The sequence below is a fragment of the Cervus elaphus genome, chromosome 23, assembly GCF_910594005.1.
Source record: "Cervus elaphus chromosome 23, mCerEla1.1, whole genome shotgun sequence".
Classification (NCBI taxonomy): Eukaryota; Metazoa; Chordata; class Mammalia; order Artiodactyla; family Cervidae; genus Cervus; species Cervus elaphus.
This window is the reverse complement of record NC_057837.1, coordinates 6,923,252-6,945,185: the sequence shown is the minus strand read 5'-3', so window position 1 is coordinate 6,945,185 and position 21,934 is coordinate 6,923,252. Positions and strand designations below refer to the sequence as shown.

The 21,934-nt window shown below is 42.6% G+C and overlaps 1 protein-coding gene across 4 annotated transcripts in view; it reads left to right on the top strand.

Annotated features, from left to right (window-relative positions):
* The window catches only part of TASP1 (taspase 1), a 247,254-nt gene that overhangs the window by 188,736 nt on the left and 36,584 nt on the right, over positions 1 to 21,934 (top strand). For all 4 annotated transcript variants that reach the window (XR_006336940.1, XM_043883311.1, XM_043883312.1 and 1 more), the window contains one exon: positions 7,252 to 7,362. Coding sequence is in view for 3 of the 4 variants with exons in the window: in XM_043883311.1 (XP_043739246.1) it covers positions 7,252 to 7,362 (111 nt within the window). In the remaining variant the exon portion in view is untranslated. The remainder of the gene's footprint in view (positions 1 to 7,251; positions 7,363 to 21,934) is intronic.

Sequence of the window (21,934 nt, the reverse complement as noted above, 5' to 3'; positions counted from 1 at the left end):
AATAAACTTAAGGGGCTTCCATGGTGCTCTCACGGTAGGGACTGCATACTTCCTCTGCAAGGGCACATGCTTGATCCCTGGTTGGGGAACTAAGATTCCCACATGCCACATGACCTGGCCAAGAAGTAAAGAAAATTTAAAAAGAAAGAAATAAAGAAAAAATAATAGATTTCAGTTCATGGGGGTAAAGGAACTGGGAAGCACAGTTCACAACAGTGGGCCCAGGGGGAAATCTTAAGGAAATGTAATATAGGAAGTCCAGTTTGACTGGAGTGATGTGTGAAAATAAATAGGGATATAAGTTTGGGAAGAGAGGAAGGCAGGTCTGGGCTAAGGAGTTTAGACATTGTTCCATGAGCACTTGGGAATCATTGAACATTTCTGAATGGTTTAATGGTGCAATCACAGCTGGGGTGCATATTTCTTATTAGAGTAAACTTTGATGTCTGTATTCCACACCAACATCTATTCTACGAACAACCCTATTGGTTCCGCCTGCAGAATGTACCCCGGACCCACCCCCTGCTGACTGTCTCCACTGCCACCAGGCTCACCCAAACCACTGGAAACTCATAACCAGGCTTTTTCAGTGGTTTCCTGCTTCCACACTTGCCTGCTGATCTATTCCAGCAGAGTAATCTTATACAAATGTAAATGAACACTAGCACTGTCCTGGTTAAAGCCCTTTGTCATCTTTGACTACACTTTGAGTAAAATCCAAACTTCTTGCTGGGCTCACAAGCCCCCTGTAACCTTATGTGAGGTGGCCTTGCCTTTCTCTGAACTCAGATTCTGCCCTCCCTCCCCCTCCATCATCTAGTTTGGCCACTCCAGCCTCCTTTTATTTACTGAACATCCATGCTCCTCCCCACCTCAGGGTATCTGCGTTTGCTGGTTCATCCTCCTGGAATGTTCTTTCAACAGATCTTCACATGGTTGGTGCCTTACAAAGATGCCTTCTCTGACACTTGACTTAAAGCGTTAGCCCCAGTCACACCTGTCAGCATTTGCCGGGATATGTTTTCTTCACAGCACTTCCTACCAGCTGGGTGGGTTCCTTGTTGATGTATGAGTTCATTACCTGTCTCCCAACCTGCTCAGCTGGATGTGGGCAGGAGCCTCGTTTGTTCACTGCAGCATCCCCAGTGCCCCATGAGTCCTGGCACATCGTACACGTTCCTTTTAAGGGGTGTGTGATTGGAGCAGGAAGGACCAGGAGAGTGAACAAGGGTCCTGTTGGTGGGAAGGACATGGCAGGAGCAGGTGCAACCACAAGGAACTCATATGACTTGATGTGGTTTGAAGAGTTGAGTCCTTGGAGAAGGAAGAGGTAGAAGGTTTTGTGCTTGGATAAGTGCTGGACCTTCACTGGTGGCTAAGTGGTAAAGAACCTGCCTGCAATAAGGAGATGCAGAAGACACAGGTTCGATCCCTGGGGCAGGTAGATTGCCTGGAGGAAGACATGGAAATTCACTGCAGTATTCTTGCCTGGGAAATCCCATGGATAGAGGAGGCGGGCAGGCTACGGTCCATGGGGTCACAAACAGTTGGACATGACTGAGTGACTAAGCACACAGACGTGTTATGGGGACCCTAGGAGAAGTTCCTGGATGTGGTGGGAAAGGAACATCTGTAGAGGTGTCAAGAGCCTTCATGCAGGTGTGGTGGGATGTAATCGTATCCCTAGTTTCCTGTTCCGAGAGGCTCTGCTGCAAAGCAGGCACGATCGTGGGCTCAGAGAAACATGGGAGGAAGCCTTCCTCCCCAGCTCTGGCATGGCTGTAACACATCATGGAACCACTCTGAACCTCAGGTTCTTTGTCTGTAAAATGATCATAAAAAGCCTTCTCATGGTGGTTCTGGAAATAAAACTACAGAACATGACAGTATGGATCTAGGGCCTTAGGATGGCTTCTTGGTGGCTGTGAATTCCCTGTCTCCTTTCCCTCTTCTCTGAGGGGCTGAGGAGAAAAAACTGTACTCTGGTTCTGCAGTTTAAATATGTGTTGCTTTTTTGTTGCAAAGCTGTGTGTGTGTGCGTGCACGTGTGCATGCACACATGAATTAAAAAAAGACAAGCAGTGCCCCTAGGCTTATCCTGAAAATAGGTAGTTCCTTGTCCCGACCCTCCTAAGCTCCTATTTTTAACTCTCTTAACTATTTTTTTTCTAAAACTTACATCTATAATTCAACATAACATGTCTATACTACTATTTCTTGATCTTTCAATCTTAAATACTATTTGGATATCAAATTTAGATGTTATCATCTTTACATCAGGGAAGGCAAGCGTTTAGTTCCTTTATATTTCCAACTTCCAACCTACACTCACCCACATAGGCTTTTTCTCTTCTTAATGTATTATATTCTTACTTTTTAGTTCATCCATATGGATGAGTTTATATTTTTTACTCTAGCCATTGACATATGAGCTACATAGTGTGCTGTGATTCTAATTTCATTTTCTGTAGAAATTCGTATTTTGTCTGCAGTTAATATCTGCCTCACTTTTTTTTTTTAACCACTCTTTTATTCTCTGTCTTCCCTCAAAATGTGAGACATTTCCTGTCAATAATTTAAAACTCAGCATGTATCTTATAAGTTTAAATTTTTTCCCGTTTGGAAATACCTTTCCAGCTTCCTCTGGCTCTCTGTCATTTTGGTTCATTGGCTGTCCAAGGCTGTCTGTAGCTGTGCGTCACCTAGGAATACGTTTGTCTTCTCTTGTCTTGAAGCCCCGTCCCCAGATCTTCATTTCTTTCTCATTATTTCCCTTATTCCTTAATTTTGCCAAGGTACTTTTGTCCTGCAGCTTTCTGAGAAAGAGTGCACGGGAGGTGAATTCTTTGAGACTTTGTCCAGCTTCAATCTCCTTTCATGTTTGATTGACATTTTGGCCAAGGATAGACTTCTAGGTTGGAAATAATTTTCTGTCTGCATTTTGAAAATGTTACCTCCTAATCTTCTAGATCCCAGTGTTGCTATTGAGAAATCCAATGCCATTATAATCCCCTTGCCTTCCCGGTGATCATTTTTTTCCCATTTGGAAATTTTTTAGACCTTTCTTTTCTAAGTATTTTGATATTTCATAGTGATACAGCTTCATGGAACTTTTTTTTTTGCCCCATGAATTATACTGGGAGGTTTATGAGCCTTTTCAGTCTGAATACTCATCCTTCAATTCTTGGAATTGTTTTTTCTTTTGAAATTTATTCCCTTTCATTTTAAAAAATTTGTTCTCTTTGAAACTCCTTTTAATCAAATATTGGATCTTCTGGCCTGTTGTGATTAAAAATGTTCTTTTCTCTCATGTCTTACCTCTTTCTTTCTTTTCTTGTGCTTCTGGGGGTTGCAACTTACAGGATCTTAGTTCTTCAACCAGGGGTCCAACCTGGGCCCTCCCAGTGAAAGTGCCAAGTCCTAACCACTGGACTGCCAGGGAATCTTTCCCCTTCCCCCGCCTGTAAAATTTTTTTTTTCTTCTGCTCAAAGTATTTGCCTAAGTTTTCCCTCTATTACCTTTTTGCTTTTTTGCTCTCTGTGATCCCCAGAGGCCTAATGGAAAGAGCTGGTGATTCTAGGTTGTCTGTGAGGAAAAAAGAAAAGATATACCCATTTGAATGCAGAGTTCCAAAGAACAGCAAGAAGAGATAAGAAAGCCTTCCTCAGAGATCAGTGCAAAGAAATAGAGGAAAACAATAGAATGGGAAAGACTAGAGATCTCTTCAAGAAAATTAGAGATACCAAGGGAACATTTCATGCAAAGGTGGGCTCAATAAAGGAAAGGAATGATATGGACCAAACAGAAGCAGAAGATATTAAGAACAGGTGGCAAGAATACACAGAACTATACAAAAATGATCTTCATGACCCAGATAATCACGATGGTATGATCACTCACCTAGAGCCAGACATCCTGGAATGTGAAGTCAAGTGGGCGTTAGGAAGCATCACTATGAACAAAGCTAGTGGAGGTGATAGAATTCCAGTTGAGCTCTTTCAAATCCTAAAAGATGATGCTGTGAAAGTGCTGCACTCAATATGCCAGCAAATTTGGAAAACTCAGCAGTGGCCAGAGCACTGGAAAAGATCAATTTTCACTCAATCCAAAAGAAAGGCAATGCCAAAGAAAACTCAAACCACTGCACAGTTGTACTCATCTAACACGCTAGTAAAGTAATGCTCAAAATTCTCCAAGCCAGGATTCAACAGTATGTGAACCGTCAAATTCCAGATGTTCAAGCTGGTTTTAGAAAAGGCAGAGGAACCACTGATCAAATTGCCAACACCCACTGGATCATAGAAAAAGCAAGAGAGTTCCAGAAAAGCATTTATTTCTGCTTTATTGACTATGCCAAAGCCTTTGACTGTGTGGAACACAACAAACTGGAAAATTCTGAAAGAGATGGGAATATCAGACCACCTGACCTGCCTCTTGAGAAATCTGTATGCAGGTCAGGAAGCAACAGTTAGAACTGGACATGGAACAACAGACTGGTTCTAAATAGAAAAAGGAGTGTGTCGAGGCTGTATATTGTCACCCTGCTTATTTAACTTCTGTGCAGAGTACATCATGAGAAGTGCTGGGCTGGATGAAGCACAAACTGGAATCAAGATTGCTGGGAGAAAAATCAATAACCTCAGAATGCAGATGACACCACCCTTATGGCAGAAAGTGAAGAACTAAAGGGCCTCTTGATGAAAGTGAAAGAGGAGAGTGAAAAAGCTGGCTTAAAACTCCATTCAGAAAACTAAGATCATGGCATCTGGTCCCATCACCTCATGGGAAATAGATGGGGAAACAGTGGAAACAATAGCAGACTTCATTTTTGGGGGCTCCAAAATCACTGCAGATGGTGATTGCAGCCATGAAATTAAAAGACGCTTACTCCTTGGAAGAAAAGTTATGACCAACCTAGATAGCATATTGAAAAGCAGAGACATTACTTTGCCAGCAAAGGTCTGTCTAGTCAAGGGTATGGTTTTTCCAGTGGTCATGTATGGATGTCAGAGTTTGACTATAAAGAAAGCTGAGCACAGAAGAATTGATGCTTTTGAACTGTGGTGTTGGAGAAGACTCTTGAAGAGTCCCTTGGACTGCAAGGAGATCCAACCAGTCCATCCTAAAGGAGATCAGTCCTGGGTGTTCATTGGAAGGACTGATGCTGAAACTGAAGCTCCAATACTTTGGCCACCTGATGTGAAGAGCTGACTCATTGGGAAAGACCCTGATGCTGGGAAAGATTGAGGGCAGGAGGAGAAGGGAACGACAGAGGATGAGATGGTTGGATGGCATCACCGACTCGATGGACATGGGTTTGAGTAACCTCCGGGAGTTGGTGATGGACAGAGAGGCCTGGTGTGTGGTGGTCCATGGGGTCACAAAGAGGCGGACACGACTGAGCGATTGAACTGAACTGAACGGAACTGTGCTCTCTAAGCACCAAGAAGCTGAGCTGAAAGCCCTTTGTATGTGAGTCACACTTGTCATCCTGAAGCCATCACCATAAAGCAAGGACGAGTGATGTTTTTAGGTTCTCTCAAGTAGGTTCTTAGTCTTGAATTGGTTGGAATTGAGACTGGAAATACTCTTGAGACTGAAAAGGAATGATCCAGTCTCTTGCTTGGAGGGTATCAGCCTTCTCGCCTGCGTGGAGCCTGTAGGTGAAGAGAGCAGGTTGTTTCACATAAAGGCTCCCCTTCAGCCCCTAACTTCAGTGTGGAGCCTCCCTCCCACCCTGGGCTGAGACCAATGACCCGAGCCTCCAGTCCCTCTGGTTCACCCTCTCTAGAGAGTAAATATCCTGCTTCCTCTAGGGCTGGGGAGGAGTAACTTCCTCTCTAGACAGGAATCTGGGACTTGAGATCAAGTGTCAGCAAACTTTCTATAAAGGGCCAGAGAGTGGATTTTAGACTTTGTGGGCAACACTTTGGTCTCTATCACAGATTTTTCTCTTCCTCTTCCTTCTCCCTCTCTCTATCTTAAAAAAGCAAAGCAAACAAACCAAAAAACCCTTTAAAATATAAAATAAACATTCTTTGCTTGCAGACAGCACAAAAATAGGCTGTGAACTAGACAGGTCATAATTTACCCATCCTGGTCTAGAAGATCCTTTTGGACCCTCTCAACTGACCAGCTTTATTTCAGGTGCACCCTGCATTCCTGCCTCCAGAACTTGAAGCCTCCAATTTCTGGTCTTTAGATTTTATGATAAAACTGGAGTGGCTTCTTATAGGTGTCCCCCAACTCCAAGCAGCCTTTTTTCCTTCCTCCTCACCTCCTCACCCCCCTGCCCCATGGAAGTTTTCCCAGGTCCTCTAGGTAAGCAACTACTTGTCTATCTTCCTTCTCTTTTCTAAAAGGTCTGTTTTTCTGTTTTCCCCTTGTCTCTTTCTCTGTCCTTATTGGGCCATGGCTCTTTTTTTTTTTTTCCCTTCCCTTTCCCCCAGTTTACTGGGATTTGAGAAAGGAGTGGAGATAAATGCATGTATTTAATCTACTAAGTTTAACCAGAAGCTCCCCCCAAATCCAATTTGGCTGGGTTTTATTTTTATGACTTTCTTTGATAGCACTTGGGTTAATTTTGCATTTGTTCTCCACGTGCTCACTTGCTGTGCCAGATGTTTGAAGAAGATGTCCTTGGGGAGGAAAAAGGAGGGGCTTTAAAACGCGGTGCTGCTGAGATGCTCACAATGGTTCAGTGTGTGAGATCTCTCCGAAGCACGGCCGTTTCTAACCACCAGACAGACTCTCAGAAATACAGTTTCACCCTTATTTGTGTAAACCATCAGGAGCATTTTTAAATGTTTGTCATAAACTTTGTGGCTTTTTGTTGAAAATTGAATTTAAGGTAGTAAATGAAAGCTTTTGGTGGCATGCCCCTGACAGCAGGGAGAGCCTGGTAAGTGATCCCGAAGAGGTGATCAAAGGGAGCTGCTGAACATTTTTTGCTGTATTTGTGTTTTGGGCCTTTAATCTGGCAGTGTTTCCAATTCCATTCTGAATATGGTCATGCACGCGCCACCCCTGCTCATGTCTCCTTGGCAGCGTCTGGCACTGTCTCTGCCTGTTAGGGATCAAGCCTGCCTTCACCATCCAGCCTGGATAAGGTATGAATAACAGTGAGTGTCAGAAAATAGGCATCTTTCAAAATCTTACTCATCCCACACCTTTGTTCCCATAATCAAATGAAAACTGGGAATGAAAAGAGTGAAATGAACTGAAAATGACCACCGGTCGTTTGTGCCTAGGCTCACCTTTCCTGGCCAGCGAAGACGGCGTGCTCGGAGGGGTGATTGTCCTCCGGTCCTGCTGGTGTTCTGCAGAGCCTGACTCTTCCCCAGATAAGCAGACGCTTCTGGGTAAGTTAAAGTTACACAGCACGTGGGTGCCTTTCTCTTTCCTTTTTTTCCGAGACATGGACAGATTTATATCCTTACGTTGATCATTTTAACCTGTGGGTGGGCCAGGATATTCTATTGATAGGTGTACATATCTCTATTCCACTGACCTCTCTGCCCAGGTTAACGTCTACAAGGTGAATATTCATTTCAGAGTATATGATTATGGCATGTTTTCCAAATGGACTGAGAACCTAGCACCTTTACTAAAGCCCAGCATTAAGAATATCGGACCATGTATTTATCCCCTCCCTTATTTGACAGAGCATTTGAGATGACCCATAGCAGTGAACACAGTAACACAGAGAGAAGCTTCCTCCTCTTCTCCTCCCCAAAAGGAATCAGAATCATGTGAAGACCCACTGGCCTAGAAGTTCACCCTGGCTTCATGGCTTATTAGCTGTGATGCCTTCATGCATCAGTCTCACTGTTCTGTGCCACTTCCTCCTCCATATTGGAAGGATGTCGGCCCTGCCTGCTCATAATGCTGTGGTGAGGAAGGGTCCCATGAGTATCTTGCAGATTTGCAGATGTCCACCCAGATGTGTGGCTTTGTCTCTAACAACATGCCCCAGTGGGGATGGAGCCCAGCCCACCCTCCGTTCTACAGGGCACAGACTTTTAGGGGAGCCTCCACCCACAGAGGTGCCTTTTCCTAAGTCATTCATCCAGAGCGAGGGGCGTTCAAAAACCCACATGAAGGTGCCACATAAGCTAGCAGGGACCCTATATGTTATTTTTCTTTAACTGACTTTTTAATTGAATTGTATATTCACTCAGAAAAGTGCACAAATCATTATAACTGCAACTGCTTGGAAAACATTACAAACTGAAGCCACCCATGTGACCAGCATGTAGATAGAAAGTAGAACTTTACTATAACCCGAAGCTCCCACATAACCCTTCCCAGTCTCTACTCCATCAAAGTTAGTAACCATTCAAACTTCTGACAACTTGATTAGTTCTATTTGGTTTTGTATTTTGTATAAATAGCACCAGAATATGTTTTCTTGGTGTCTGATGTCTTCAGTGAATGTTAAACCTGTTAAATTCATCTATGTTACTTGTGATAGTTCACTTTCATTGCTATATAGTAGTCCATTATGTACAGTTATACTACTCAATGGTTATCCGTTCTTCTGGTTTTTTTTTTTTTTTTTTTAATAAGCACTACAAGTCATTCTCAGGGCTGTGGTAGTTCAGCTCTTTGTATAAAATTCCTTTTATCAAGTATGGTTGACACCTGATCTGTATTGTGAATTGCTGTAGTACAAGTCCCTTCCTATTTTGAAGTTTTATGAGTCTATAAAATAGAAAAATGAGCATTTCTTATTGAGGATAAAAACTAGTTTTTCTTTAGAAGCCTGAAGAACTTCCGTAAAAATCTTTCCTCTCATTTGCCAAAGGTGGAGGGTGGGAAACACTGCCCTTTTATAGAAAATGATTCTTTCTCCACCTGATCACCAACTTCATAATTTTTCTTGCTATATTTTCTTCCTGTTTCCACCCACTGTACTTAGTACCCAGGTTGTTCCTGGCCAAAAAAAAAAATTTTTTTTAAACCGAGGCAAACAGTTACTTGCTTCTTTGGTATGCTAATCATTGTTGAAACCTTGGAATATCTTCCACAGTTAGGTAGCAGGGACTTTGTCTTTAAAATATGCAGAGAGGGACTTTCCTGGTGGTGCAGTGGCTAAGACTCTGAGCTCACAATGCAGGGTGTCCGGGTTCCAGCCCTGGTTGGGGAACTAGATCCCACATGCTGCAACTAAGAGTTGGCATGTCCCAACTAAAGATCCCACATGCTGAAACAAATATCAAAGATCTGATGTGCCACAGCTAAGACCTCGTGCAGCTCCAAATAAATACATAAATAAAAATAAATATTAAAAAACAACCTTTAAAAAAATCAAATAAAATGTGCAGAGGATGTTCCTGAGCCTTCCATAAAAACTCAGAAAAAGTCTTTAGTCCTGGGAGGCAGGGTAGGGGACAGTTATTGAAACTGTTTCATAGCCTGCTGCTAGAATGGAGTTTCTGTTCTTTACTGAGCCTGGGCTTTCACCCATTCAAGTTAATCCTGGAAATTGTAATTTTTTTGTTGTTGTTGTTAGTCCTTTCATTATTGGAGTTAAAGGTATATTTAAAGATAAGTCATAGAATTTTAGCTCATGTTAGTTTTTATCACCAAAGTAGTCATTCGTACACTGGTTCCTACTCTCCATGTCAAGGAGAAGAATAAAATATAAAGTGTTGCTTTATGAAATAAGTGAAGTCTTGCCATTTGTATGTGAAGTTTATTAAAACCTGGTGAACGCAGGCTCCTATCAGCCTCTACCAGTGATGTGGGTTTTTACATATTTTGCTTTAAGAAACTTACACATGTTCAGTATGTGGTGAGAAAGTAAATGTGTACAGAAGGATAGAAAGAAGATGTGAAGGTCACCTTCGCTACCCAGTTCCCAGAGCTGTCAGCCCCTGATCCTGGTTATTCTCGTGGGATTCACCTCCATTCTGTAGAATGTGCTCCTGTTCTGTTTCTCCATTAATCAGTAACTTGTGACTCCCTTGGGGGAAAAAATTAAGAGAGAGCTCGTACCACACTCCCCATCACCTTTCCTCCTGACTTTTGTGAGAACTCTAACCTGAAGTTGTATATTTAATTTTATTGCAACTTTAATGTGCTATTTCCTGACTCATCAGCTTTTATCATCTCTTCCAACCATCCCTCACCCCTCGGACTATGTAGGCTTCTTTCCTCTTCCTCCACGATTCCCAGCCCTCACCTCAACCTCTAGCAACCACACCACTGTTGTTATGGAAACATTGCATTCTGTTCTACAGCCAACTTGCTTTCTGCACTCTGATTAGAGTTTGATTCCAAACAGTGACAATTAGTAACCAGCATTGGCAGTGTCATGATTATGTAAATATTATTCACTGCAGATCCCAGGAGTAGAAGATTAGACCCATCATCGAGGAAATATCTGCCATAAGCCCCTGCCTGTAAAAGGAGAATGTTTCAAACATCAAACTCCAGTGGGTTCCTCTGTGCTTTACCATGCCAGAGCAGGCCGCAACATAATTTGCTTCATGTTTGGCCCATGACTTCTCATTTATCACTTTATAAAACTCTCTTAAAAATATAACTTCATCAATTCATGGCTCCTTAATGTTTGGTAATATCAAGTAACCAGGAAGGCTCAGAAGTCTTTCTTTCCTATACATCCAAACAAAACAAAACAATTCCCCAAATTTAAAACAAAACAAAACCCACTTAACTGCTGTATCAGTTTTTTGTATAATTATATACAATATACATATACTTTTTTGTATAATATATATACAATATATATTGTTTTGTATACTATATGTACTTTTTAGTATATTTGTATACTAATATATATACTTTTTTGAATATAGTATAATCAAAATAATCTCAAATTTCAGCTTTTTCCATGTTGACTCTCTTTTCTGAAAATCATCAGTAGCATTTCCATTACACCACAAACGCAGTTTCAATCAAACCCCATTGCCACTTGACGGAGTTTCCAGGAAGCCATTACCCAGCTTCCCCTCTTGACAAGAGCCACAGGGGCCGCTTCAAGGGTGGGATGGCTCAAGAACAGACCCTTTCAAGGTTTGCCTTTTGTTACTGGTTCAGGAATACAGTTGGACAATCCCGGGTAAAGAGTAACTTTCAAAGTCCTCTTGCATGACTTTGTTGTGTGTGCTTTGTCCACGAATTGTTTGAGAGAGATGGAGTTTAATTCCCTCCCCAGTGACTCCCTCCACTGCATAAGAATAAGTCAGGGTGACAGTCTGTGACTTCCAAGGTGAGGTCAGAAAACGTGTTGGTTCACTCACTCCAGGAAAGACCAGTGGCCGTGTCACGAGGACACTCAAGCAGCCCACGGAAAGGTCCCTGTGGCAAAAAACCGTGACTGCCTTCCAACCGCCAGCAAGGCACTGGGGCTTCCCGCCCACAGCCTTGGCCCCAGGGGAGCCTGCAGATGCCAGGATCTGGGCAGGTTTCTGGACTGAAATCTCATGTTGTTGTCCAGTCACTCAATTGTGTCCAACACTTTGTGACCCCAAGGGTTGCAGCAAGCCAGTCTTCCCTGTCCTTCACCATCTCCTGGAGTTTGCTCAGACTCATGTCCATTGAATCGGTGATGCCACCCAACCATCTCATCTTCTGTCGTCCCCTTCTCCTCCTGTCCTCAATCCCTCCCAGCATCGGGGTCTTTCCATGAGAGAGGCTGGACAAGAACCACCCAGCACAGGCACTCCTGAACTCCTAGTCTGCAGAAACTTAGATAATGAAATGTTTGTCATTTTAAACCACTACATTTTGGCATAATTTATGCACTGATAGATAAGAAATCAACCTTTGAAATGCTCTCCCTGCCAAATGGTCCTCTGGTTTGTCTAAAGAACTACAGGGATGAATCAGGTGTCCTGTTGCATCTTGAGGCAGCTCAGGCCATCAGGCCTTCCAGTTACATCAGTGGATTCCACTTCTCTGCTCTGGGAATCCTCTCGGATAAAGGCGATCAGTGCCCCCTTACTTTGCAGGCCCGAATCACTCTTTCCCAGGTTTCTTAAGCCTCCGCAACCTCTAGGCTCCCCACCTCTATCCATCTCCTACCTCCATCCTGCCTCCAGACCTCTCCCTCTATGACACAGGGAACCTAACCACGGCTCAGAAACACAGAAGCTGGCTGTCCTGAAGCAGAAAGGGCGAAAATGAGAACTTGACTGAATTGTGGCTTAGAGAGCCACCCCAACCCTGGCGTTAGAGAGATAGTGGTTGAAAAAGAACCACAGAAGTATATGTGACTGGTGTACTGCTTGTTTAAGCTTACCATTGAAATAACTTTCTGTGTTATATAATAACTTTCTATGTATACTAAAATAAAGCAAAACCTGTGTCTCTTACTATTACTCCCATGCTCCTACTTTTAATTCTTCAATGAGGACACACACAGACTCACAGCCACTCCGTCCTCTTCCCCGAGAAGATCAATGGGAAATGGAAAGTAGCTTGACAGGGAAAGCCCAGCCTGATCTGGTGCTGGAGCAGCCTTCAGCATCACCTCCTACTCGCCCTCCTTCTCCTCTGCTCGTCTCCACTGACCCAAGTTCTGGCAGCTCCAGACCGCTCTGTCTTCTTCCAGGGTCGTATCTTTCCACCATTAATTTTCACACGCTGTTGTAACCTGTGCTGGGAAACTTGTTCTTTAAGGCCCAGCCCAGGGGGACCTCCTGGAATCCTTTGGAAGCCCTCTCCCCAGGTGTTTGTCCCTTCTCCATGTGCGTTTTGCAGAGTGTAATCTCCAGTCTTGTAGCCGTCACCGTGACATCCTGGTCACTGTAGGAACGTCTGCTGCTCCTGCTGGGCCAGCGTTTCTTAATCTTTTTTTCTAAATTCAGTTGAGTGAACTCGATCACAGGTCTTTGAGCCCCAGTGGTTCATGTGGAGGGTAGAGGGCTTGGAAATAGCTTAAATAAGATTCCACTGCGTCTGAGACGCCTTCCAGGGCCCGAGAGTGGGCTCTTGTCTAACACCTGAAATGAATCGTCTGAGGAGACATGCGCTGAGGAAGCGAGAGACCTTACTGGGAAAGGACGCCCAGGTGGCACGCAGGAGGGTAAGGGAGCCCAGGAGAACCGCCCGGCCATGTGGCCCGCAGTCTCGGGTTTTGTGATAACTGAGTTAGTTTCCAGCTTGTCTTTGGCCAGTCACTCTGACCCAGGTCCTTCCTGATGGCAGGTGCATCGCTCAGCCAAGATGGACTCCAGCGAGGAGGGTTCTGGGAGATTGGCAGGACAAATGGGCTGGCGTCTCTCTCCATCTTACCTTTCCCGAGTTCTTCCGGTTGGTGGTCGCTTGTTAGTTTCATGTTCCTTACCAGTAAGATAACTCCTGCTTGTGGCCACTATCTTGCCCTGCCAGGATGGGAAGTTTAGGTCCGCCTTTCCCCCAATGTGAGCATCATACCACCAGACTGTGAATCGTTTGAGGGCAAGGACTGTATCACATCCAGCTTTGTACCCACCCTACACTGTAGGCTCTGAGTAACTATTGGAGGAATACATTAAGTGCCACGTGGAATTTCTTTACTGATTCTGTAGCAGAAATTTTTAAAGAAATTGACCACTCTTCCAGAAAGATGAAATCTCACATAAAATATCCTCACATGCTCTTAAAAAACAAACAAGATGGGTCGGAAATGTTGGATAATGACGAGTGTCCAGGAACAAGAAGATTTGGAGACAGTTTAAACGGCTCCCAGAAGGCAGCCTTTGCAAGCAGCCTTGTAAAAGGACAATTTGGACGTGAATGTGTTTGCAACACCCATCCCACCACCTCCCACCCCCCAGATCAGGAGATGCTGGCAAAGCCCAGCCTACAAATCACTGCTTTAACGCAAAGCAAATGCTTGTCCCTGGAATGAAACAGCTGAAAATAATTAATTTTCTCTCTGCTTTTAGAGGAAAAAAACCCCAATATATTTTTACCTGCTAATGTACAATTCCATGTGTTTTCCAGGCCTCTACAGAAGTACTTTATTGAGGCTGCTGTGTATAGTATAATATGGTTAATAATTGTGTAAACAAAGGCACATCAAGCCTTCCAGTGGGAAATACTAGTTCTTTTCCATTTTAAGCTTATGAGTCAATACGGGTAATTAGAATATATGCAGATATATAGCGTGAACAACCAGCCACACTGTTTGGGTGCATTTTTCCCCTTGTGGCCTACACTCTCCCTGCTTTTGGGAACCTGGCAGATCCTGTGGGGTTCAGGGGTCATACCTTAGAGAGGTTAATAGGAAGCAGCAGTGTGAGGAGCAGCGGGAAACACACTCCTTACATCTGAGGAAAACCTTAAGCAATTCAGGATAGGAGGCAGCGGGGCTAGTAGGGGTGAAAAGGCTGCCTATTCAGCCAGCCGTCTTTCCACCAAGCCCGTCTTGTTGGAGTTCTTCTTCCTAAATAGATGGAAGGCCCACAGTTCAGTGTAAGGCAGGTCGTCTGATGAGCACGTGTGATAATTGTTCCTTTCCCATCAGGTCACCTTTGCCTCACCCAGAGAGTAATAACTTCAGGTTCTCTGCTGTCCCAGAGTATGTTCATGGTGCGGATCATTAACTTTTGTACATATGATTTCTGCTTGACCAGCTACTTCTTCCCCTGGCTTTTCATCTTTATTGTGAAATGGTTTATGTATTTTAAAAGAAGAATGTAATAACTTTGTAAGTTATAAAGATTATAATAAAATGAACACCTGTGGACCCACCGCCCAGCTTAAGAAGCTGCCCATTATCCTTATCTTTGAAGCCCCCACACGGGCCTGTCTGAACTTTATATAAATGGTGCAGCAGGTGTTTTCTCCTCTGAGAATTTCTGAAGTTTCTTACCTGATTACTTGAAAGGGTAATGAGTTGCTTTACCATTTTAGACTTTGCTGTCTCAAATCAACTGTTCTTCAGTTGCCAATTAGAACTGAAATGTGGTATTCTCTCCCACTGCTTTCCAAAACAGGCCATGTTCTTTATTGAGTACTCTTCTTGTCACTGTTACGGAAACTTGCCATGACTTAAAAAATGTTAGATTGATGCTTCCTGGAACATTAAAAAGATAAAAGGTCATTTTACTGTAAATTAAAATTCCAACTGCCTTTTGGTTTTACTGGTATTAAATTTTGGTGAGCACATATAAACACATGTACTTCAAAGGACCTTCGTTCTTGGGGCCCGGCAGAATAACTTATTTCCATTTCATGGCACATGCCACCACGAGCACTTGTGACCAGGCAGTCTGCCGGGCTCACATGATCATAAAAATAACCCTCAAAAAGAAGGCAAATTAGTTATTAGACCGGTAGTGGGGAAAGAAGTACTTATGGCTGGTTATCTGATGTTAATACCCTGTCTTAAAAATGTAACTAAAACTTTGTTCTGTAAGCAAGTCCAGTATCATGGTTGGAAACTTATTTGTTTCGCACCTCCACAATGTTTTGGGATTATTTCATCTTCACTGTAGTCTTAAGAGATAGGCTGGCATTTTGGTTCTTATTTAAGGGTCAGATGGAAAGGAGCAAATTAAATAACTTATTCCTAGATGCAAAGTGAATAAGGCAGACATGATATTTAAAAACTTTTCAGCAACTGAGTTGTGTTAACCTATGGAGGTTATGCTCCACAGTTTGTATTTTTCAGAACTGGTTTTCATTTTTTAAAGACAAATATGTTGGCCACCAATAGCTATCAATTGCTTTATCACAGAACTTTTCCACTATTAAATATTGCTAATTTACTTTAAAAAATTGGAAATAGATTTATTTCCATCTGTCATTTTCTCCTCTGTCATGAGTAGTGTGCTTCTAGCTGTAATCTAAACATATAGTGTCTTTCCTTTTGACCACAAAATTTTCCATCTGAAATAAAGAACACAAAGACTTAAAATTTTAGTGAATATATAATTCTTATTTCTTTGGTTCTCCTAAAACTCTCAGAAAAACATTTTGAAAGATTTTTATAGTCAGTTTTTATCCACTCAGAGGGTAATAGAGATCACCTTAGCATGAAATAAAGCCTAAAAAAATATTTGTTGAATGAATGAAATCATGTTTCAGTATAACTTGTTTCACCAAGTGCTTTCCTTTTCAGCAGAGAACTTCCATGCCCCAGCCATTGGCCCCTTAATTCTGGTAGTTTCTAATACAATAAAATGATAAAACAGGAAGAGAATTGAATAATATCCTTCGGGGCTTGTTTTACCCTTTGACCCGCATCCCTCCCTTCCTTTTTCAGTCAACATCTTTCTTTAGTCTTGAACAAATGGAGTGAGCCTTGAAAAGAGAGAGGAATTATTTTCTTGGCTTGGCATAGAGGGAGTTCTATAGAACTCCAGCCCCATAGTTCCCAAGACAGTTCAGTGGTGAAAGGTTTTCAAGGAAGCAAGCCAACTCAAGGCTACTTCATGGTCATCATGAGACATGCATTTTATGAATCTTAAGGATTCTGTGTCAGGACAGGAAAGCATCCTTCAGTGAACTCCCTACTGGGTTATAAATAACCTCACTACCAGGGGGGAAATCTATAGAGATAAGATGAGATTATTCTATTTACAGTTCCTCTTCCTTCCCACTTTAAAAAATGAGTTTATCTTTATTCAATAAGGAGTAACTTAAACACTGTGCAAAATGTCCTAGGGTAAGCCATTTGACCTAAGGCTAAGGAGCAGCAGCTGACTTGGCAACTGCCCAGCCCAAGACGGTTCTGATTTTAGAGTTCTGTTTCCTTTGCAAGAAAGTCTGGGATATGAAGCCAGGCAGAGGGGTTTTAAATGGGTGTGGGAGCCAGTGCAGCTGGGGGTTGTTAACAACAATTGGAGAATAACCAAAAAAAAAAAAAAAAAGGTAGCTGAGGGCTTCTTTCTGGTCAGAAAAGAGAATCTGTTTGAATAGAAAAAACTTGCTCACAACCCTGGGAAGGAAACTTTGTTTTATTTAAACAGGATGACATGTGAATCATTTTGGAAGAGAAGGAGGTATCCTAGGGGGAGCATCACTTAAGGGGTGGTTTATATTCCTTGTATTAACCAGGGAAGGTGCTGACTTAACCATCACTAAAAGGCAAGTCCTGCACTGGGGCTGAAAGCTGTCTCATGCAGTGGAGGGCCCTAAGCTGTAGCCCGGCTGCTCTTGTACCGCAGGTGAATTCGTGTGTTCCGGTGCATTCAGAGCAACTTTTCAGACAGTCTGGCCTCTGAGATTATGTACAAATCCATTCCAACTGTCCCCAGAAGGCCATTAACTGGTCTTCCTTGAGGAGCACACGAACAGGACGTCCCCACCTCATCCATTCTGCAGCACTGCGACAGGATCAGTAGTGTTGACCTTTTTTCACATCGTGCTGGTGTGCTGGGATGTGTTTGAAGTCATTTGGTGGAGAAGAATCCTACCGAATCCCCATGTCCATCTTTCATAGCTTAAACCCATTCAGGAAGGCAGCTTGGCTTTAGGTGTTCTTAGCGTTTTCTGATGAAGGTCTTTTCATCACCTAGGCATTTCCAGGAGTCTTCGGATATGAAGAGCTGACTCACTGGATAAGACCCTGATGCTGGGAAAGATTGGGGGCAGGAGGAGAAGGGGGCGACAGAGGACGAGATGGTTGGATGGCATCACTGACTCAATGGACATGAGTTTGAGAAAACTCCGGGAAATAGTGGAGGACAGGGAAGCCTAGCATGCTGCAGTTCATGGGGTTGCAAAGAGTCAGATGTGGCTGAGTGACTGAATAACACCACCATCCCTTGGGCTTTGGCCTTCTAAAACACAAAAGCTTTTTTCAAATCAGTAGTTGAGGTGTAAAGCCACAGTAGCATGATCCTTACCAAGAGGCCAGAGGCTTCTTTAAATGGAAATTAGCTTGAGCTTGACCACACCAAAAATGCTGTTTCAGATAGCACATTCTCAGGCTCAGACGTGCCACTCCAGGCCACTCATTAACCCTGCACGTTGCTGGAGTTCCTGGTCCCCTACATGTAATAATTACACATGGAAAACACCTGGTACTTGGCTATAGCATATGCCCAATTAACTGTATTATTATTAGAATCATTTTTAATGCTATTACCATAAAATGCAATTTTTTACTATAGAAGACGTTTTAGTCCCTAAAATCCAGAAATAAGTTATAGACTTCTTGGTGTCACCGGTGGTGAGAAATACAGCTCCAGCTCCTTTACTGAGGAGGACTTACATCTTTGTTTTTCTTCTATGTAAATGAGTTTGTTACAGTACTGCTCGGGTCTTAGGTTTTGGTTTTCTGGCTGCAAGGCAAGTAGGATCTTATTTCCCTGGCCAGGGATCGAACCTGTACCCTCTGAACTGGAAGGCAGCATCTTAGCTGCTGGATGTGTGGTGAGAAGTAGGTTGCCCCCCCTCTCAGCTTCCTGAATCACCAGTTGCCTCTCTCGTGATAACCACTGTTGCTGGTTCCTCTGATGTTCTTCCAGAGAGATCTCATGTATTTACAAACGTGAGTCATCCATGGTGCCCTGTCATTTTCTTTCCCAGAAATGAGCAGTATCATCTTTTATCATCTTTCTTCACCTTGTCTTTTCTTTTAGATAAACTGTATATTTTGTAGAGTAGTGTTTTTTTCCAAACTGTAGCATGTCACACTAATGAGGTCTAATTTAGTGAGTCAAGAGGAGCAGAATCTTTTCACTGTAGCACATAGAATATAAAGAGCCCACGGAATAGAAAGAAACCACATACTCAGTGACAATGTAGGGGGCTTTTTTGTTTTGCTTTGGTTTTACTGTGGTTCCTGGCAAAACATTTGAAAAAACAATTAGTGTGGATGGTTCCATATCATCTCCATAGAGCTTTCTCTTTTTTAATTGTTGCATAGTATTCCATTGAATAGGGTACCATAGTTGTACATATATGCTGCCACCAAAAGACAACCGTGCTGTTAATATTTCCAGTTTCTTCCTAATTAAAATTAGTTCAGTGAATATCTGTGTAAAGATGTTATTTTATACATACAAAGGCATATCTGTACACTCAATACCTAAAAGTAGAATTGCTAGGTCAAAGTGTATGTCATTTTGATAAAAGGAGTCTATCCTTATTATTTGCAGATTCGTATTTGTGAATCTTCTTGCTTGATGAAATTTACTTCTAATTGAAAGACCAGTGCTCCCAGCACTTTCCCAGTCATTTGTGGACATGAGCAGAGTGGGGGAAAATTTGAGCCGGAAAAGTAGCAGAACTTACGGAGTCAGGAGATGACAACTGGTGAGAAGAGCACAAGGGACAGCATTGCTGTGAGGCTGAAAGCCAATGAAACTTGGGGGCAGGTCATCCAGGGCCAAGAGAGTATTGAGCTTTTCTTGGCTAGTGTATTACTATAAAGAAATATTGCATAAAATTAATTATCTATAAGAAGTATATGTTACGGGGGCTTTGCTCGTAGCTCAGTCAGTAAAGAATGCGCCTGCAGTGCGGAAATCGGCCTGCAATGCAGGAGAGCCGGGTTTGATTCCTGGGTCTGGAGGATCCCCTGGAGAAGGAAATGGCAACCCACTCCAGGATTCTTACCTGGAGAATCCCATGGACAGAGGAACCTGGCGGGCTACCGTCCTTGGTGTCCCAAGAGTCAGACATAACTTAGCGACTAAACCACATGTAAGGTGTCTCTAAACAGAAAATACACATCAAATAAGGTTACTTCTTGAAAATGTTGTGACCAGAGGCTTGCAGGACCTTAACCTTGTATTTCCCTTGGGAGCAATGGCTCAGTGTTTGCTAATTCAGTGTTCATGGCAAGCTTACAGACCATAACTACCACAAATTATAAGAATGTGTTTCCAAACGGTCATACCCCCACCATTATTCTATGAGAGTGTTACCTCCCTTCTCTGAGCCCCAGTTCACCATCCAGGCTTTGCTGAGCTCCGCCATGAAAAGCAGTGCTTGGCAGATGAAAGACTCACTGTGAGTTCCTCTCCTGCCTCCCTGAAGTCCTCCAGCAAGAAATAATTTGTTAAATTATTATTAATAGTGTATTAAGTTATTGAGTTAAGATATACACTAAAGTAAATAAGATTTACAATTCCTGCTGAGTGTCTGAAGCTATCCTGAACTAGTAACTGATGTGAATTGTTGTTATTAAAAAGAGTGTGTTAGGGACTTCTCTGGTGGCCCAGTGGTTAAGACTCCATGCTTCCACTGCATGGGGCATAGATTCCATCCCTGGTTGGGTAACTAAGATTCCATATGCCACAAGGTCGGGCAAAAAAAGAGAAAGTGTCAGTAAATGCACCTCCTTTTTTTGTTTATTTGTGAAAAGAGTGAAGGAAGACTGAATTTCTAGATATTGAGTTACTTTAAGAACTCCTAAACTCTATATCTAGATGCTTTATTAATAACCTTTCAATAGAAAAATATTAAATGTCGTCAATCATTATACCCAGTTTATCCTGCTTTGTAAGTCTCAATTTTTGCGTTACATTTCCTTAAAGCAGGCTCTATTTTCAGAGAGAATAATGTAGTTTGAAATCATCAAAATTGTGCCTTAAAAAAATAATGTGCTGTGTTTTTATCCTTTACTTTCATGATTAAATTGACTGTATTTCCATGTATTTTTTTCTTGGCTAATTCATGAGCAGTTACCACCGTAACATTTGGGGAATAAAGAGAGGTCACAGTGTTGGAAATACTTGAATTTTGTATTTAAATATAATTGCATTGGCAGTACACTAGGGAAGTTTCGTAAGACTTGAATGCCTTTGCTCTATTAGGCAATTTAGAATACCCCAGACCTTGCTCTGGACGTCAGGCTTTTTGAAGTTCAAAGCAGATGTGTGAGGAAGGAAAAGCATCTGGTGGAGAGAGCTTGCTTCATTGCCTGACGCTGTTTTCTTGCACTTGTAGGCGGAGCGTCTGCAGAACAGGTTGGCAGGTTTGAGAACTAGTTAATGATGAAGGAGTGAGCCGCTATCTGAGGAGCTCAGAGCTGCCTCTCATGCCTCTGCCTTCGGCAAAGCCTTCAGAGTCAGGAGCGCGGAGCCCACAGTTGTGTCTCAGCCCACACACTGTCTTCAGACCTAATTAGCTCAGAGAGAGAAGTGGATGGCTCAGGACCCAGAGGCTTGGTGTTGAGCAAGGCAGTTTTATTACCCAGGACTTGTGAAATTTTTGTAAAGTGCATCAAAGCTTTAAAAATGCCTTTAAAACAGCATAGAATTTTGAAAGTAAGTAGCTGAAGGGGACAGAGTTTTGTGTGTATCTCAGTATCTTTCTTTCTATAACTTTTAGATATAATTTCACATTTATGCAGACGTTTTGAGAATAGAACAGGGGACACCTGTGGTTTTGTAACCCACATTTGCTCTTTGTTTTCATTTCCCCCGTTTGTTTTTCCGTCTTTACTTCTCCCTTCCATCCCTCCCTCTTCCCTTTACACACACACACACATTTAAACTGTACTTTCTTTTCTGAATGACTTGAGAGCAAGGTGAAGAGATTGAGTCTTTACTCTTAATACTTCAGTGTATGTTTCTGAAGAACAACAAGGTTCTTCTAAGTAATCATAGTATGGTTATCAAAATCCCAGAGTTTAATATTGATACCACACTACTCTCTAATCCATAGTCCGTTTTCAAAGTCCATCCATCACTTATCTCAGGAATGTCCCTTCAAACACCCCCACCCCTATCCAGGCTCCATCGCAGAAGGACACATTGCCTTTAGTTGTCATATCGCCTTTGTCTTCTTTCTTTCTTTACTTTTGGACATGCGGCACAGTTCGTGGGATCTTTGTTCCCTGACCAGGATTGAACCTGGGCCCTTAGCAGTGAAAGCAGAGTCTTAACCCCTGGCCCACCAGGGAATTCCCTGGGATGCATTCGTCACCTTTAAATGGGAACAGTTACTCAACTTTGTATTTTTTTTTTTTTTAACTTTGTATTTTTTGACTTGGACATCTTTTGAAGAGTTCAGGCCAGT